The sequence below is a fragment of the Salvelinus sp. IW2-2015 genome, unplaced genomic scaffold (assembly GCF_002910315.2).
Source record: "Salvelinus sp. IW2-2015 unplaced genomic scaffold, ASM291031v2 Un_scaffold16393, whole genome shotgun sequence".
NCBI classification, from domain to species: domain Eukaryota; kingdom Metazoa; phylum Chordata; class Actinopteri; order Salmoniformes; family Salmonidae; genus Salvelinus; species Salvelinus sp. IW2-2015.
This window is the reverse complement of record NW_019957565.1, coordinates 138,746-159,383: the sequence shown is the minus strand read 5'-3', so window position 1 is coordinate 159,383 and position 20,638 is coordinate 138,746. Positions and strand designations below refer to the sequence as shown.

Sequence of the window (20,638 nt, the reverse complement as noted above, 5' to 3'; positions counted from 1 at the left end):
TAGCTCTGATTTAACACAGAAAAGGGCGCTTGGTAACCCTGACACTAGTTCTGATTTAACACAGAGAAGGGAGCTTGGTAAACCCTGACCCTAGTTCTGATTTAACACAGAGAAGGAGCTTGGAAACCCTGACCCTGGGCTTAGTTCTGATTTAACAAGAGAAGGGAGCTTGGTAAACCCTGACCCTAGTTCTGATTTAACACAGAGAAGGGAGCTTGGTTAACCCTGACCTGGGCTTAGTTCTGATTTAACAACAGAGAAGGGAGCTTTGTAAACCCTGACACTGGGCTTAGATCTGATTTAACACAGAGAAGGGGAGCTTGGTTAACCCTGACCCTGGTTCTGATTTAACACAGAGATGGGAGCTTTAACCCTGTCCTGGGCTTAGTTCTGATTTAACACAGAGAAGGAGCTTGGTAAACCCTGACCCTAGTTCTGATTTAACACAGAGAAGGGAGCTTGGTTAACCCTGGCCCTAGTTCTGATTTACAACAGAGAAGGGAGCTTGGTTAACCCTGACCCTAGTCTGATTTAACACAGAGAAGGGAGCTTGGTTAACCCTGACCCTGGGCTTAGTTCTGATTTAACACAGAGAAGGGAGCTTGGTAACCCTGACCCTAGTCTGATTTAACACAGAGAAGGGAGCTTGTTAACCGACCTGGGCTTAGTTCTGATTTAACACAGAGAAGGGAGCTTGGAAACCCTGACCCTGGTTCTGATTTAACACAGAGAAGGGAGCTTGGTAACCCTGACACTGGGCTTAGTTCTGATTTAACACAGAGAAGGGAGCTTGGTAAACCCTGACCCTGTTCTGATTTAACACAGAGAAAGGAGCTTGGTAAACCCTGGCCCTGGTTCTGATTTAACACAGAGAAGGGAGCTTGGTTAACCCTGACCCTAGTTCTGATTTAACACAGAGAAGGGAGCTTGGTTAACCCTGACCCTGGGCTTAGTTCTGATTTAACACAGAGAAGGGAGCTTGGTAAACCCTGACCCTAGTGTCTGATTTAACACAGAGAAGGGAGCTTGTAAACCCTGACCCTGGGCTTAGTTCTGATTCAACACAGAGAAGGAGCTTGGTGAACCCTGACCCTAGTTCTGATTTAACACAGAGAAGGGAGCTTGGTTAACCCTGACCCTGGGCTTAGTTCTGATTTAACACAGAGAAGGGAGCTTGGTAAACCCTGACCCTAAATCTGATTTAACACAGAGAACGGAGCTTGGTAAACCCTGACCCTAGTTCTGATTTAACACAGAGAAGGAGCCTGGTTAACCCGACCCTGGCTTAGTTCTGATTTAACACAGAGAAGGGAGCTTGGTAAACCCTGGGTTTAAGTTGGATTGATACAATCGTTCCTATGCAGATTGTGTTGCCAGACAGATGGAGGGTTCCTCTGGGCAGTCATACAGGATCAGAACAGCGTTGTGTCATGGTCCTGGGGAGGGGTAGTTCAGTGTTTCATATAGCCTCTTTGGTAAATACACACACAACATCTAATATCAGATTCTGCACCACCACAGTCCTCACCATAGTCCTCATTGGCATCACTATCCTGTTCCTTTTCTATTCCTCCCTCCTATATAAAAACGTTGATTGCCTGACTTCAGGGGAACTGGAAATCAAGTGATCAATTAGAGTAGCAGGAAGTAAGACTTTTTTTTAATAGGCAAGGCTTTTTCTTCCTCCGTTAACCTGCGGTGCTCAGGTCTCTATGTGGGACGATAGCAGAGTTGAGCTAGAGACCGTCCTCCTAACAGAACATACACACCACAGCAGAAACGTAAACATGCTCCTGTTCTGGTTCATTCAACCCCAAAACCATAAGCACAATAGACGCTTTCAGAAAAAAATATAGGTTAAGATAAAATGTTAGCAAACACAAGAGTTCCGACGGATAAACAGAGAGGGTCTGGGCGGAGGAGAGAAGTCACATACAGTCTACGTCAGCCTAACCCCGGGTTAAAGCTCCCCCTTAGCAGCTGCTCCTCTTTCCCCTGGTCCTTCAGCTCCGACCACCTCATTCTGACCAGCTACCACAGTTCAGTTTAAACATCTCCTCTGAAGCTGTGCCGCTGGTTGGTTTACATCGGGAGAGGACCGATCAAAGCTGCTGCCGTGTGACCAGCCCGGGGGTGGAGATCTCCTAGACTTGAAGTGAGACGAGGAGGAGTGTCAAGGTTCAAAGGTCATGGTCAAGTTCCCGGGGACAAGGTCAGGGGGGGAGGGGTCAAACCCAAACCTAACCCCCGAACAACCGTCCGGCCGAGATGCAGGCCACCGCTAACCACCAGCTCTGTTCATTACCTCGCCGTGGCAGAGGCGGCGGCCACTAGCTGGGTGAGGTAGTCTCTCAGCTCCTTGGCGGCCGTGAAGCGTCCGTAGCGTTTTTTAGGGTTGGTACACTCGTCCAACAGAGCTTCTAGCTGGCCATCTTTGGCTATGTGGGCGGGGGGGTCGTGGAGCAGGCCGCCGGTGGTCCCTCGCCACGTGGCGTAACGCGACAGCAGGTTCTGACACACGGCGTAGTAGTTGTGGTCCACTGTGACGCGGTTACACAGAGACTCCTTGGAGAAGGACAGGCAGGCCTCTTTGTCACAGTCCTCGAAGCGACTCTCGTACCACACGTCATAGTTCTCTGGTTTATCTGGAGAGAGAGAGAGAGAGAAATGTGAGACAGGTAGACAGACAGGTAAGACCACAGACAGGTACCACAGGTTATAGTTCTCTGGTTTATCTGGAGAGAGAGAGAGAAATGTGAGACAGGTAGACAGACAGGTAAGACCACAGACAGGTACCACAGGTCATAGTTCTCTGGTTTATCTGGAGAGAGAGAGAGAGAAATGTGAGACAGGTAGACAGACAGACGGACAGGTGTCACCCACGGTCGTTCTCTGGAGGGAGAGAGGTGAGACATTGTCGTTCTCTGGAGGGAGAGAGGTGAGACATGGTCGTTCTCTGGAGGGAGAGAGGTGAGACACGGTCGTTCTCTGGAGGGAGAGAGGTGAGACACGGTCGTTCTCTGGAGGGAGAGAGGTGAGACACGGTCACTTTACCGCTGTAGCTCGGCCACTTTCCACCCAAGATGCGGAAGGCCCGGCAGAAAGGCCCGACAGAAAGGCCCGGCAGAAAGGCCCGGCAGAAAGGCCCGGCAGAAATGCCCGGCAGAAAGGCCCGACAGAAACGCTGCCTGTCGCAGCACTAAATATGTCTACCTTCAACTGACTGAATTTAAATGGGGATTTTTTTTGCGACTTAAGTATTAAAATGTACTGTTAGATTAATACACGGCTACTACGAGTAGGTATTGTCTTTAGAGTTACTGATCTAGATAATGTGTTTTGAGTTTCCACTTACTCAGGTGGTGAATTAGCATCAAATAAATTAGCCTACGATATTAGCATCTATATTGAGCAACAACAAAAAAACACACAAAAAAAACGAAATTTAAAATATAATTTTTCACAGAAATGACAAATCCCTGGATTATTATGTATCCCCACGGTCTAAGACACTGCATCTTAGTGCGTGAGGGGTCACTACAGASACCCTGGTTCAAATCCAGGCTGTATCACAACCGGCCGTGATTGGGAGTCCCCCTACAGGGTGACCCAGCGTCTTCCGGGTCAATAGTGTATTCCACGTTCTAATAAAGCTGTGAATTGACTTTAAAAAGATGAAAGACCTAGAAAAAATGTTGGTATAGTTCGTGACGCCAAATCATGGGCTGGAGCCACAAACTGAAAAACTCAGTGGCAGCAGTACCACCAGGGGGATGTTAGTCTCTAGTCCTGGAACGGGAACGGGAATATCCTCCGTATAGAAAAGTTAAGATTGTAGTGGACAAAGGTGAGAAGAATGTTGGCTCGGCCAAAACGCAGGCGCGCAACCCGCTATTCAGGTAGGATGCATTTTTTCCCCCTCTCGTATTTATCATTATTTGTTTTATCATTATTAATATTTGTCTTTTTAATCGTTTGCTCCGTGTGTAGTTTAAGAAAGGTTATAATAAGTAAGCCTGTTGTAAAATCAATATCATTAACCCATTGCTGTCATTTGTTGGGTACAGTAGGTATTCTTGGTCATTTCTGCAATATAGCCAAGGTTTAACCCAGTTCAGAAGTGTTTTGTTTCATTCTGTTTAACCATTTTCTTTGGCCAAATTAAGTTCCAACTGTAATGTTGTGTTTGCAGTGATATAAAATACTTTTGGTATTTTCCCTATAAACAACGACTTACTTTTGATATTACCTTAATAAAGTTAAAACCTTTTTGTGACGGTTTGGTGTGTTGTGGCTATTAATAACCTATTTTACTGCCTATGGTATGAAGACAGCGTGCCCCGGCGCTCAGACGGACAGTTGAACTTGAGGTGAGGAAGAAGGTTTCAGCTCTACCAGTTTGATGCTTATATATATACGGAAAATATTCTTATTGAAAACTAACGAATTAGCCTCCTTCTGTATGAATTAGCTTCCTTCTGTACTGAAAATAGATTCATTTCGGTGTCGTAGCATGCCGCCGGGCATATCTCTCTCTCTCTCTCTCTGGGGCTAAGCCTAAGCTTCTCACACACACATATTTTTTTAATATTAATATCATACAGTAGTCACCTAAGCCTATAGGCCTATGCATGCAATGTCCTGATATACTTAGTTCTCAAATCTCTGACAGCTGAACTGTGAGGTGGAAAATGATCGTTTTAGGAAAGTAAATATCAATAAAACAACAGACTATGAAGTTTTGAATATTCTACACATTGAAACACAAGGAATAGTGTTTTTGTAATTAGTTATAGGATGTTTAAGGACAAGTAAATGTGACTCATTTGGTCCAATATTCCTCGTTGCAAAGGGTGGACGGCCTCAATGGCTTTATACACCCAATGAATATGGATGACCGGGTCATATCTCAAAATGTCAGATAAATTAAAATATAATAATATGACTAGGATTAATGTGAAAGAGGGAGTGAGCCCATTACATTTCAACAGCAGTAAATGTATCATTAATATTCGTATCATTGTTTCAGATCAGATCCTCTTCCAATAAGCTGGAATTGATCTAGACTCTGGGAACAAACACCAGTATACCATGGGACCATCCTGGCAGCTTCAAGCGGGGGTGTTTCAAAATGGCTGCTAGATGGGTCTATTTTTAAATACATTATTCTAAACTGGCATGATGTGTAGCGGGAAAATAATCAACATGGAAAATCTTACATGACCAGGCCCTGAAGGAGATTACTGCAAGTGTCTGTGACATCAGAAGCAAATATAGAAGTGTATTTGGGATACAAACAACCAGTCAACAAACTCATTAAACATTTAATCTGGCAGAAATAGAACAACCACTTTCCTGTTTTATGGAACCAAATCAACATTTGGACACTTTCCTATCTCCTTCATCAGTGCATGTTATATTTCACTTTCTGTTTAGACAGGTTTATAGAGGACAACACGTTGTGTTTAGGCAGGTTTATAGAGGACAACATGTTGTGTTTAGGGAGGTTTATAGAGTCGATAGAGGACAACACGTTGTGTTTAGGGAGGTTTATAGAGTCGATAGAGGACAACACTCTGTTTAGGGAGGTTTATAGAGTCGATAGAGGACAACACTCTGTTTAGGGAGGTTTATAGTGTTGATAGAGGACAACATGTTGTGTTTAGGGAGGTTTATAGAGTCGATAGAGGACAACACTCTGTTTAGGGAGGTGTATAGAGTCGATAGAGGACAAACTCTGTTTAGGGAGTTTTATAGCGTCGATAGAGGACAACACTCTGTTTAGGGAGGTTTAGAGTCGATAGAGGACAACACTCTGTTTAGGGAGGTTTATAGTGTCGATAGAGGACACCATGTTGTGTTTAGGAGGTTTATAGCGTCGATAGAGAGGACACTCTGTTTAGGGAGGTTATAGAGTCGATAAGGACAACACTCTGTTTAGGGAGGTTTATAGCGTCGATAGAGGACAACACTCTGTTTAGGGAGGTTTAGAGATCGATAGAGGACAACACTCTGTTTAGGGAGGTTTATAGTGTCGATAGAGGACAACATGTTGTGTTTAGGGAGGTTTATAGCGTCGAAGAGGACAACACTCTGTTTAGGGAGGTTTATTAGAGGACAACACTCTGTTTAGGGAGGTTTATAGAGTTGATAGAGGACAACACTCTGTTTAGGGAGGTTTATAGAGTCGATAGAGGACAACACTCTGTTTAGGGAGGTTTATAGCGTCGATAGAGGACAACACGTTGTGTTTAGGCAGTTTATAGAGTGATAGAGGAACAAACACTCTGTTTTAGGGAGGTTTATAGAGTCGATAGAGGACAACACTCTGTTTTAGGGAGGTTATAGAGTCGATAGAGGACAACACTCTGTTTGGGAGGTTTATAGAGGACAACACGTTGTGTAGGCAGTTTATAGTCGATAGAGGACAACACTCTGTTTAGGAAGGTTTATAGAGTCGATAGAGGACAACACTCTGTTTAGGGAGGTTTATAAGGTCGATAGAGGACAACATATTTGTGTTTAGGGAGGTTTATAGAGTCGATAGAGGACAACACTCTGTTTAGGGAGATTTATAGTGTCGATAGAGGACAACACGTTGTGTTTAGGAGGTTTATTAGAGTCGATAGAGGACAACACTCTGTTTAGGCAGGTTTATAGAGGACAACACTCTGTTTAGGGAGTTTATAGGTCGGTAGAGGACAACACCTTGTTTAGGGAGTTTATAGAGTCGATAGAGGACAACACTCTGTTTAGGGAGTTTATAGAGGACAACACTCTTTAGGGAGATTTATAGAGTCGATAGAGGACAACACTCTGTTTAGGCAGGTTTATAGAGTCAATAGAGGACAGCACCTGTTTAGGGAGGTTTATAGAGTCGATAGAGGACAACACTCTGTTTAGGGAGGTTTATAGAGGACAACACTCTGTTTAGGGAGGTTTATAGAGTCGAAAACAGATCTCTCATGATGATGAAGCAGTTGGAGATCAATAGTTTGAGAGGAGGATGATCCCTGAGGATTCAAACATAATCAGCCTATCAGCCGTTCTAATGCAGTGGTCCTCCGGCCCTGTCAGAACGACTCAACCACTACTGACGACACACACACTATGTTCTTCTATCCTTGTTGGGACCTCAAATTAAATTTCCATTCAGAATCCTATTTTCCTTAACCTTAACCCTTTACCATAACCCTAACCCCTTACCCTAATTGTAACCCTTAACCTCAACCCTAACCCCTTACCCTAATTGTAACCCTTAACCTCAACCCTAACCCTAACCCCTTACCCTAATTGTAACCCTAAACCTTAAGCTCAAAATAGCCTTTGTCCTCATGGGGGACTTTAGGTCCTTTAGGATAGAAAAATCAATTCACCCACCCACCCACACACATACACACACACACACACACACACACAAAATGCCCCGCCAGCTAGCTAGGGTCCCATCTGCGGCCCCCTGTTGCAGATGGGCCCTTTCAGCTCAATCAGAGTTTTTGTTGACCTAGACAGATTAAAGACTGAGCCAGAAATACACATGCTCAAGGTGAAGATAATTACATTTAAAGTTTCAGAAGCATCACGGCCAAGTGACAGACTGACAGCATCGGGAGAAGGACCCAACAATACATATACGAATAGTGACATACATCGTAGAGGTGCAGTGAAACGTGTTGTTTTACAGGGTCAGCCATAGTAGTACAGCTCTTATGGAGCACATTAGGGTTAAGTGACTTGCTCAAGGGCACAGACAGATTGTTTTCACCTTGTCGGCTCGGGTACTCAAGCCCAGCGGCCATTCGGTTACTGGCTCAACGCTCAAACCACTAGCCATTCACGGAACGTATTCATCCAATGGCAAAACAGTCCTGTAGCGTAGCATCCGCGTCATCTGACCACTACCGTATTGAGCGAGTCACTGGTACTTCCTGCTTTGGTGAGGGAGAGCGTTGTATGAATCTCTATGATCTAGAGATTTCTTTCCTCTTGTTCCACGTGACATGCTTTTTTAAAATGAGGAATCATTTGGGTTCCTGGATCTTTTCACAGCATTACAAGGGTGCGTTGAGACAGATTTATCAATGAGCCAAGCGCAGCTCAGTTAAACCCTACCATCGTGTCACTGAGTGGTCATAATGCCTCAGCAAATATACATTATCCCAGGGGGCGTTGGGAAGACACAATGTAAGTAACATAATTTATGTCCCACTAACTGCCCTGAATGCCTCTGCTGATTCTACAGCTATTGTATACTGTAATGATGTGCCTATGAACCAGAGTTATACTGTAATCATGTGCCTATGAACCAGAGTTATACTGTAATCATGTGCCTATGAACCAGAGTTTACTACTCGTACTATGATGTGCCTTATGAACCAGAGTTATCTAATGATGTCATGACCAGATATGTACATGATTGTATGACCATTATACTAAGCCTATAACCAGAGTTATACTGTAATAGTGCCATATGGAACCAGAGTTAATACTGCTACAATGTGCACTGTGCTATGAACCAAGAGTTATACGTAATTCAATGTGCCTATGAACTTAGAAGTCACCGATCTATGATTTTCAACGCAACGATACCATAACAGATTAATACCGGCCGATGATTATTTAAATTATTTGAATAATGGACGAGATTACAACAATATCGAATGAACACTTATTTAAACTAATATAATACAATCAATAATCAATTTTAGCCTCAATAAATAATGAAAACATGTTCAATTCGGTTTAAATAATGCAAAACAAATTTGTGAGAAGAAAAGTAAAAGTGCAATAATGTCCAATTAAGAAAGCTAACGTTTAAGTTTTCCTTGCTCGAACATGACAGACATAATGAAAGCTAGGCTGGGTTCCTATTGTACAATGATCATCTTAATATCCCAGTAGGTAAGAATTTAAGGTTTAGTTATTTATGGATTAGGACTATTTCTCTCTCTACGATTTGTATTTCATATACCTTTATTTATTTTTATTTTTTTATTTATATTTAACCTTTATTAAACCAGGTAGGGCAAATTGAAGAACCTACCATCGTTCTCATTACAATTGCGACTGACAAAGGCTTCGTTCCCATAAGAAGAGTCACCGATACACCACATAGTTACCACATGGAGTTAAAAACTACATATAGTCAATATACTAGTGAAACAAATAAGTCTATATAATCATGTAGCAAGCTTGAAGCTTAAGAGGGAGTGTAAGGCGAAACCAAATAAACTATATGTATAAATAAATAAAAAAATATAGAAAAAGCCACTGGTGGCGAAGTAAATACAAGACACAGCAATCAAATAAAAACTAAAAACACTGGAATGGTTGGTTTAGCAGTGGAAGAAAAGCGCAAAGTAGAGACAGAATAATGGGTGCAAAGGAGAAAATAAATAATAAATACAGTAGGTAGGGAGAGTAGGGTAGTTGTGGAGGAGCTAAAATTAGAAGAGTGGGAGAGATCTTTGTAGCAGAGTGCGAGTAATTTCTATGAGCTGTGTCGAACAGCTGACTAGCTTGTATAGTTAAGCTGATGGAGATAAGTGTTCCAAGTTTCAGAGAAATTTTGTTAGTTCGTGAGATCCAGTCATTGGCGCAAGGAATCTTGGATATGGGAGAGAGGAGTACCGAATAGAAAAATTAAGGTTTTAGGTGGAGACGATAGACAGGAGAGAGATTAATACCATGCGGAGATAGGTGAGCCTGACGACTACACAGGTAAGCGTTGCGCTAATCGGTGACCAAGGCTGAGCTCTGGAAATAGTGCAGACACAGGGGCCAGACTTACCATTATGCAGGGTTCTGGATAGATGAACCTGGAACCAGTGCGGATGTTGGCGGGGACTTCGAGCGAGAGGTTAGTTAGGGAAGCGAGGCGGAGTCGCCAGGCCACCGTAACGAGGAGTCTGTGAACAGAGAGGGTACGGAAGATGTGGTGGGCGTGAGTTAGTCACTCGGGTGGGCACTATTGGTGGACGAAATGCTACGGAGTATCACACTTGGTGAAGAACATCACGAGACTGCATTCGACAGAGTGTAATGGATATTGAGCAGGCGCTATGTATGGATATAGGACTGATTTTCAAGCATGTAAAAATGAATCAACCGGAAGTCGAGGATTGGTAGGATGGGTCAGTTTTTACAAGGCGATAGCTAGCGTGCCATGGTGTACAGCGCAAGACGTGAAAAGAGATGCTAATGTGATGCAGGTAATCAGTTAGTAGGAAAGCGCAACTCTACTAAGGAGTTTAAATTTGGGTGGAGATGTCTTGTAGTGTAAGAGTCGTCGGCCGACAGAGGGTGATTATAGCTAGTCCTACAGATCGCGCGAACTATAGGCTATTAAGAGTATCAGGTCTGGTCCTAGCAATAATCATCTCACCGTCAAGGTTCTACAAACGTTCCAGATAGTAAGTGATAAGAGGGTGTGGAGACGATGACTGGCGAGGAGTGAGAGAGTATGTCGAGATCAGCGAAGACTTGAGAGCATAGGAGAGCAAATTTAGTTTACTCAATCTTGTATATTTAAAGCAGCGAATTGGAGAGCCTAACTGGTAAGGAGAGTTGTATTGGGCCATTTCGAAGCAGCGTCCTCAATGGAGAGGGTTGTTACACAAACCACCTGTGTCAAAATAAAATTAGGGTCTATGAAGTCATAGAACAGAACTAGTGTCGGTAACTGCGTAGCAGAGGTCGTAACATGCACGAATCTATGGCAAGCAGACAAGAAGCGACAATATGGATGTATATCAGCAGTACACTGTTGAGAGTCGGGTGTCACCAACAGAATTTGCAGCCCATGTGGGGCATTACATTCCGCGCTCCAGTTAGAGAACTGCACAGAGCCCCGGCAACAGTACGCCTCTGGCGATCTATGACAGACACTGTAGGGTCCATGCAGATCAGTGGAATTGGTAAGCTTGGCTTCGAAATTGGTCGATCTTCGCAGAGCGACAGGGCAATCCATTACGATGGCACATAACAGCGAAATGGCTGGTCACGAGGATCCGTCAGCTGATGAGGATGTGGTGATGACAGAGTCAAAAGCTTGGCCAGGGTGCGAAGTAGAGAACTCACTGTGGGGTGACAGGTAGATTTTCCTACATCGATTTGAGCGGTTAGTACACCAGTATGTAATTGAACCTTGTGACGCAGTATCGGGCTGTACGGTGCATCCCATGACCAAAGCTCCTGGAAACCAGATTAGCATAGCGGAGAAGGTATGGTGGCTCGGAGTTCGAAACATATGGTACGGTTATCTGTATTCTGACTTGGAGCTTTCTCACGAAGAACGAAACATTATCAGAAAAGGCACCGGTGTAGGAATATGGATTAGTCAGTCACGCACGTTCTCAGAGGTTCAACGAAGTTTTCCTCCCCTATTGGAGAGAGGGGATACTAACCCGTCAGATATGCTTTTCCAATGTCATTGAGGGTAAATTCCTCAGACGAACACAAAAGCAAGAGGTTGAAGAGGCTGGTAAATAGGCGGAGTGGCAGAAACAATTTCATGCACGAATAGGATTTCTCTTTAAGAATCAGAAACAGGGTCCAGATATCTATACAGTCCAGTGGCTGCTAGTTTGTATCAAGGGTCCCAGTCATGTTGGCCGGTATCAGCTCTTTCAAGAAAACGATAGAGTCCTTGTACGCATGCAGTATTTGGGAGAAGAGAAATGGGGAAGGCTTGGCGCGAGTAGCAGAGGGGAGGGGCATGTTGACTGTCATTGTCCGGGGTACTTAGAGAGTAGGGTACATGTCACTCAGGGTGGAAGCAATGGCCCAGCCGCTTATGTAAAAAGTGATCTATGTGATTGAAGATTCTGGTCATATATAAGCAGCGAATGGCACCGGCATTATGCGTTCAGTCATAGTAGGAGACATGTTTTCCCCTACGATCTTTCAGGTTAATGCAGTTGTAGACTGGTGAGGAGACGGTTGTTCTAGCTATAGAGTTCATGCCTGAGTCAGGACATTTAGCTCAGAGTGTCGGAGAGACTTATTTATTGAGATCTATGATGGTTGGCAGGGAGGACGTCATAAAGTTTTCTAATCTGAAAAAAGCATAAGGCGACACTTTTCTGGTGCTTTTTTTATACTTGTCCTTTGTTTGTATATATTTGGTTTTTCGCTGAGCTTCGCACATAGATGAGATATGGAATGTCAATTATTCAGCTCTGGTGAAGGAGCGCATGTCTTTGGATGAAATGGTCTATATGCGAAAGGCATTGAACGCCCTATAGGTTAACTAGTAATTGTTTTCTGGAGTTGCGTTTAGACCGGCCAGTCAGGGGGGTAAGCTGTAGAGAACCTGAATATGGTGCGCATAAGTAGATCTGTATCCGGTTTGTGCGTGAAAATGCTTTGAAAGTGTAGCTGGACAAGGCTTATTTCAAGATCGGTGAAGGTAAGGCAATGTTTAAAGAAATGCGAGCAGATCCTTCCTTGACTTTGACGGCTCGCGCCGCTCATGAGATCAATATCCTTACCAGGATACCTCCGGCCGAGGTTGCGAGTTAGAAAGGCCTCGCTCCACCTATGAAAGGTGTTTCATGGGAGCGTTGACAGTGATCCTGAGGTGCGAGGCTCGTTTGCACCGCTGACTCCCCCGATTACAGGATGCAGGCAATGAGCAGGGCGAGTGATTGCGCTGAGATCCATTGGATTGAAGAACCAGAGAGAGAGCAGGTTGTCACTATTGGAGGGCAAAGTTTCGCGTTTAGGGATGATTATCTGACTGAGGAGTCCACCGTGTTTAACGGAATCTGGGGGGAAGTGGTTACCGTAATCGGTCTCAGATCTAGGCATTCCAATTTGTGTGAGATTTTGCAGGCATCAAGCTTGCTAGATGGTCGGGTGGCCTTGGGGTAGTGATCTGAGCAGATGTTCAAATTAGGTCGCCTACCAGCACACGAGCTCTGAAATAGATGGGGGGCAATCAGTTCACATATAGTGTCTCAGAGCCACAGCTGGGGGCAGAGGGTGGTCTATAGCAGGCTGGCAAACGTGAGAGAGCTTGTTTTTAGAGAGGTGGATTTTAAAAGTAGAAGTTCCAATTGTTTGGGAACAGACCTGGATAGTAAAACAGAACTCTGCAGGCAATCTTTGCAAGTAAGATGGCAACACACGCCCCCTTTGGCCGTTCTATCTTTCTGAAAATCTTGTATTGGGGATGAAAATGTCAGAATCTTTTGGTGGTCTTCTAAGCCAGGATCAGACAGGCGGCTAAAACATCAGGGTTGGCAGAGTGTGCTAAAGCAGTGAACAAAACAAACTTAGGGAGGAGGCTTCTAATGTTAACATAGCATGAAGCCAAGGCTATTACGGTTACAGAAGTCATCAAAAGAGAGCGCCTGGGGAATAGGAGTGGAGCTAGTATTGCAGGGCCTGGATTCACCTCTACATACACAGAGGAACAGAGGAAGGAAGTAGGAATAGGGTACGGCTAAAACCTATGAGAATTGGTCGTCTAGGACTTCTAGAGCAGAGAGTAAAAAGGAAGTTTCTGGGGCGATAAAATAGCTTAAAGGAATAATGTACAGACAAAGTATGGTAGGATGTGAATAACAGTGGAGGTAACCTAGGTATTGAAGTGATGATGAGAGGCGATATTGTCTCTAGAAACATCATTGAAACCAGGTGATGTCATCGGCATATGTGGGTGGTGACTGAGAGGTTGGATATGCGTTATAGTGAGCAGGGCTAAGGTTCCTACAGTGAAATAAGCCAATAAACACTAACCAAAGAACAATGGACAAGGCATATTTACATTAAGGAAGAGGCATGCTTAATCGAGTGATCAATAAGGTCCAGTGAGTAGAGTTGGTTGGGGTACGGCGATCCAGATAGCAGGCGGGTAGATGGCTATCGGTAGCAAGATAGCATAGCAAGATAGCATATCAAGAATAGCGTTTCCGTCGTAGGTTAGTGGGGTTCCGTGTGTAGAGGGGATCAATCCAAATTGGCAAAATAGATATAGTGACCCAAAGAAAAAATAAAAAATTAATAATAATAAATAATAATAAATTGTCCGATATACTTATTCAGATAGCAGCCGATAAGACAGCTTAACGATTAGCGGCGCCCAGATGAGCGTTCAGGTAACGTCGGGAACGGGGGTGCCAGTTGGATAACCCCTCGGGCAATAACGCCACCAGTCAGTGTGAAGGCCCGGTGGGGCTCCGTATCTTGCAGAACAACAACAGAAAAACGGGTCCGGATAGGTGACTGTAGCCCAGGAATGGCTGATGGAACTCCAGCTGGCTGCTCTCGGAATAAATTACGTTTGCTCCGGATCGACGTAAGCCCAATAGTCACACGGTTTGCAGCTAGCTAGCTGCGGCTGAAATCCGGTGGAATGAAGTAGAAAAAAAATCCGTGGAATGTGGTAGTGAAAAATCATCCTATATGCTCTGGGTTGATATCGCGCTTGCAGACTGGCAGGTATTGGCCGAGCTGAAGCTGGCTGGTGTCCGAGTTAAGGGTGAAGACCGCAGCAGTGCTAACTGACTACTAGCTAGTATCTGGCTAGCTTCTGATTGGGGTTACGGTTCTAAAGTAAATAAAAGAAATAGCAGATCCGTACCACATTGGGTGAGGCGGAATGTATATTCAGTTCCTAAATGGAAAGTGAAAATTAAAATATATAACGAAATGCATGACGAAAAAAAAAACGAGGACTATTTACGCGGCGACAAGACGGGACAAAAGACAAAACAGCACGTCCGCTGCTACGCCATCTTGGAAGAAAAACTTTGACTATTGGATGTTCTTAATAGGCACTTTAGTATTGCCAGTGTAAACAGTATAGCTTCCTTCGTCTCTCCCGCTCCTACCTGGGCTCGAACCAGGAACATCGACAACAGCCACCGTCGAAGCAGCGGTACCATGCAGAGCAAGGGGAACAACTACTCCAAGGCTCAGAGCGAGTGACGTTTGAAACGCTATTAAGGCGCGCGCTAACTAGCTACCATTTACATCGGTTACACTAGCCTAATCTCGGGAGTTGAAGGCTTGAAGTCATAAACTTGAAGCATTGGCGAAGAGCTGCTAGCGAAACGCACAAAACTGCTGTTTGAATGAATGCTTACGAGCCTGCTGGTGCCTACCACCGTCAGTCAGACTGCTCTATTCAAATCATAGACTTATTAATATAATAATAACACACAGAGAAATACGAGCTTGGGTCATTTAATATGGTAGAATCCGGAACTATCAACTCGAAAAACAAAACATTTATTCTTTCAGTGAATAACGGAGCCGTTTCGTATTTTATCTAACGGGTGGCATCCATAAGTCTACAACATTCCTGTTACATTGCACAACTTCAAATGTTATGTCATAATTACGTAAAATTCTGGCAAATTAGTTCGCATGAGCTAAGGCGGCCAAAACTGTGCATATACCCTGACTCTGCGTGCAATGAACGCAAGGGAAGTGGCACAATTTCACCTGGTTAATATTGCCTGCTAACCTGGATTTCTTTTAGCTTAAATATGCAGGTTTAAAATATATACTTCTGTGTATTGATTTAAAAGAAAGGCATTATGTTTATGGTTAGGTACACGTTGGAGCAACGACAGTCCTTTTTTCCGCGAATGCGCACTGACATCGATTAATATGCAACGCAGGACACGCTAGATAAACTAGTAATATCATCAACCATTGTGTAGTTATAACTAGTGATTATGATTGAATTGATTTGTTTTTTATAAGATACGTTTAATGCTAGCTAGCAAGTGAGGCAGGTGGTTAGAGCGTTGGACTAGTTAACCGTAAAGGTTGCAAGATTGAATCCCTGAGCTGACAAGGTAAAAATCTGTCGTTCTGCCCCTGAACAAGGCAGTTAACCCACCGTTCCTAGGCCTCAATGAAAATAAGAATGTGTCTTAACTGAGACTTCCTAGTTAAATAAAGGTGTAAAAAAAAAAAAACGGCCAAAAATCGCGTCCAAAAATTACCGATTCCGATTGTTATGAAACTTGAAATCGCCCCCGATTAATCCGCCCGACCTCTACTATGAACCCGAGTTGTACTGTTAGAAAGTAGGAAGTCCACTGTTAGAATCTGAGGCGGTGTGTCCCTAGTAGGAATCCACTGTTTAGAAACAGAGGCGGTGTGTCCTAGTAGGAAGTCCACTGTTAGAACTGAGGCGGTGTGTCCTAGTAGGAAGTCCACTGTTAGAACTGAGGCGGATGGTCCTAGTAGGAAGTCACTGTTAGAACTGAGGCGGTGTGTCTAGTAGGAAGTCCACTGTTAGAACTGAGGCGGTGTGTCCTAGTAGGAAGTCACTGTTAGAACTGAGGGCGGTGTGTCCTAGTAGGAAGTCCATTGTTAGAACTGAGGCGGTGTGTCCTAGTAGGAAGTCCACTGTTAGAACTGAGGCGGTGTGTCCTAGTAGGAAGTTCCACTGTTAGAACTGAGGCGGTGTGTCCTAGTAGGAAGTCCATGTTAGAACTGAGCGGTGTGTCCTAGTAGGAAGTCCACTGTAGATACTGAGGCGGTGTGTCCTAGTAGGAAGTCCACTGTTAGAACTGAGGCGGTATGTCCTAGTAGGAAGTCCACTGTTAGAACTGAGGCGGTGTGTCCTAGTAGGAAGTCCACTGTTAGCACCTCAACCTGCACTATCAACTCAAACATAAATAACATGAGCATGTATAGGGAGTTTCTCCCATTCTTCTAGGCAGATCCTCTCAAGCTCTGTCAGGTTGGATGGAGAGTGTCGCTGCACAGCAATTTTCAGGTCTCTCCAGAGATGTTCGATCGGGTTCGAGTCTGGGCTCTGGCTGGACCCCTCAAGGACATTCCGAGACTTGTCCTGAAGCCACTCCTGCGTTGTCTTGACTGTGTGCTTAGGGTCATTGTCCTGTTGGCAGGTGACCCCCCCCCAGTCTGAGGTCCTGAGAGCTCTGGAGCAGGTTTTCATCAAGTATTTCTCTGTACTTTGCTCTGTTCATCTTCCCCCTCGATCCTGACTAGTCTCCCAGTCCCTGCCACTGAAAAACATCCCCGCAGCATGATGCTGCCACCACCATGCTTCACCGTAGGAATGGTGCCAGGTTTCCTCTAGACATGACGCTTGGCATTCAGGCCAAAGAGTTACATTTTGGCAAACTCCAAGCAGGCTGTCATGTGCCTTTTACTGAGGAGTGGCTTCTGTCTGGCCTCTCTACCATCAAAGCCTGATTGGTGGAGTGCTGCAGAGATGGTTGTCCTTCAAGAAGGTTCTCCCATCTTCACAGAGGAACTCTGGAGCTCTGCCAGAGTGACCATCGGGTTCTTGGTCACCTCCCTGACCAAAGCCCTTTTCCCCCAATTCCTCAGTTTGGCTGGCCGGCCAGCTCTAGGAAGAGTCTTGGTGGTTTGTCAGCTACTGGGACAAATCAGTCACTAAAACCCTAAACCTCAACTAAAACTTGTAATAAATAATGTGGAAATTGAACAAGTTGAGGTGAATAAACTGCTTGGAGTAACTCTGGATTGTAAACTGTCATGGTCAAAACATATTGATGCAGTAGTAGCTAAGTTGGGCAGAAGTCTGTCCATAATAAAGCGATGCTCTGCCTTCTTAACAACACTATCAACAAGGCAGGTCCTACAGGCCCTAGTTTCTACCTTCTTAACAACACTATCAACAAGGCAGGTCCTACAGGCCCCTAGTTCTTACACTTCATTAACACACTATCAACAAGGCAGGTCCTACAGGCCCTAGTTTCTACCTTCTTAACAACACTATCAACAAGGCAGGTCCTACAGGCCCTAGTCTCTACCTTCTTAACAACACTATCAACAAGGCAGGTCCTACAGGCCCTAGTCTCTACCTTCTTAACAACACTATCAACAAGGCAGGTCCTACAGTCTCTGGGTTTGTCGCACCTGGACTACTGTTCAGTAGTGTGGTCAGGTGCCACAAATAGAGAAATCGGAAGATTACAATTGGCTCAGAACAGGGCAGCACGGCTGGCCCTTAAATGTACACAGAGAGCTAATATTAATAATATGCATGTCAATCTCTCCTGGCTCAAAGTGGAGGAAAGATTGACTTCATCACTACTTGTATTTATGAGAGGTATTGACATGTTGAATGCACCGAGCTGTCTGTTTGAACTACTGGCACACAGCTCAGACACCCATGCATACCCCACAAGACATGCCACCAGAGGTCTCTTCACAGTACCACAAGTCCAGAACAGACTACAGGCACACAGTACTACATAGAGCCATGACTACATGGAACTCTATTCCACATCAGGTAACTGATGCAGCAGTAGAATCAGATTTAAAAACAGATAAAATACACCTTATGGAACAGCGGGGACTGTGAAGCAACACAAACACAGATACATGGATTTTGTATTGTAGATATGTGAYAGTAATGTGTTGTGAAGAGTGTTATGAAATGTAATGTCGTGTAATATTTTAAATTGGATAAAACTGTATTAATGTTGCTGGACATCCGAGTACCACTCTTCATATTTCAAGCATGGCTGCATCATGGTATGGGTATGCTTGTCATCGGCAAGGACTAAGGAGCTTTTTAGGATAAAAAATAAACTGAACAAAATCCTGGAGGAAAACCTGGTTCAGTTTGCTTTCCAACAGACACTGGGAAACCAATGCACCATTCAGCAGGACAATAACCGAAAACACAACGCCAAATCTACACTGGAGTTGCTTACYAAGGCGGCATTGAATGTTCCTGAGTGGCCAAGTTAGAGTCTTGCCTTAAGTCGGCTTGAAAATCTATGGCAAGACTTGAAAATGGCGGTCTAGCAATAATCAACAACCAACAGCTTGAAGAATAAAATAAAAAAAGTTATGTGCATATATTAGCTACACTGACCCTACTACACGTAGACGGTGTGATTGTGGCAGGAAACCAGATACCTGCGTAAGCTGTTTGCATGATGGGGGTTGAAAATCAAATCAGCCTCTATTTAAATAGACAAGATTTTACCTCAGGTGGAAGTGTCTTTCCGTCTCAGCTCTGGTTGTTCTTAAATGGAGTATACACACACACACACACACACACACACACACACACACACACACACACACACTGAAATATATATAAACTCAGCAAAAAAAACAAAAAAAAACAACGTCCTCTCACTGTCAACTGTGTTAATTTTCAGCAAACTTAACGTGTAAATATTTGTATGAACATAAGATTCAACAACTGAGACATAAACTGAACAAGTTCCACAGACATGTGACTAACAGAAATGGAATAATGTGTCCCTGAACAACAGCCAATCAGTTGTGTTGTGACAAGGTAGGGGTGGTATAGAGAATATAGCAGTATTTGGTAAAAGACCAAGTCCTTATTATGGCAAGAACAGCTCAAATAAGCAAAGAGAAATGACAGTCCATCATTACTTTMAGACATGAAGGTCAGTCAATACGGAACATTTCAAGAAGTTTTACAGTTTCTTCAAGTGCAGTTGCAAAAACCATCAAGAGCTTTAATGAAGCTGGCTCTCATTAGGGCCGCCACAGGAAATGAAGACTCAGAATGACCTCTGTTGCAGAGGATAAGTTCATTATAATTAACTGCACCTCAGATTGCAGCCCAAATAAATGCTTCACAGAGTTCAAGTAACAGGCACATCTCTACATCAACTGTTCAGAGGAGACTGTGTGAATCAGGCCTTCCTGGTTGAAATGCTGCAAAGAAACCACTACTAAAGGACACCAATAAGAAGAAGAGACTTGTTTGGGCCAAGAAACACAAGCAATGGACATTAGACCAGTGGAAATCTGTACTTTGGTCTGATGAGTCCAAATTTGAGGTTTTTGGTTCCAACAGCCTTGTCTTTACAAGACGCAGAGAAGGTGAACGGATGATTTCCGCCTGTGTGGTTCCCACCGTGAAGCATGGAGGAGGAGGTGTGATGGCGTGGGGGTGCTTTGCTGGTGACACTGTCTGTGATTTATTTAGAATTCAAGGCACACTTAACCAGCATGGCTACCACAGCATTCTGCAGCGATACGCCATCCCATCTAGTTTGCGCTTAGTGACACTATCATTTGTTTTTCAACAGGACAACAGGACAYCTCCAGGCTGTGTAAGGGCTATTTGACCAAAAAGGAGAGTGATGGACTGCTGCATCAGATGACCTGGCCTCCACAATCACCCAACATCAACCCAATTGAGATGGTTTGGGATGAGTTGGACCGCAGAGTGAAGGAAAAGCAGTCAACAAGTGCTCAGCATATGTGGGAACTCCTTCAAGAATATTGGAAAAGCATTCCAGGTGAAGCTGGTTGAGAGAATGCAAAGGCATGTGCAAAGCTTACATAAATGCAAAATAACATGGCATTTGGCATCATGCGGCAGGGACTGGGAGACTAATGATTATCGAGTCAACGATGAACGGAGAAAAGTACAGAGAGATCCATGATGAAAACCTGCTACAGAGCACTCAGGATCTCAGACTGGGGCGAAGGTTCACCTTCCAACAGGACAACGACCCTAAGCACACAGCCAAGACAACGCAGAAGTGGCTTCGGGACAAGTCACTGAATGTCCTTGAGTGGCCCAGCCAGAGCCCAGACTCTGCAGAGAAGAATAGGAGAAACTCATACCGAAGAAGACTCTATGCTGTAATCGCTGCCAAAGGTGCTTTAATAAAGC

General features: G+C 44.2%; 1 protein-coding gene across 1 annotated transcript in view; it reads right to left on the bottom strand.

The window, feature by feature from the left end:
* Positions 1 to 814: 814 nt before the first annotated feature.
* LOC112080595 (divergent protein kinase domain 2A-like) overlaps positions 815 to 20,638 on the bottom strand; it is a 35,701-nt gene continuing 15,877 nt past the window's right edge. Inside the window, exons 3-4 of the mRNA XM_070442635.1 lie at positions 1,280 to 2,645; positions 815 to 1,190 (exon numbers count right to left, since the gene is read on the bottom strand). Coding sequence (XP_070298736.1) covers positions 2,302 to 2,645 — 344 coding nt within the window. The 3' untranslated portion in view covers positions 815 to 1,190; positions 1,280 to 2,301. The remainder of the gene's footprint in view (positions 1,191 to 1,279; positions 2,646 to 20,638) is intronic.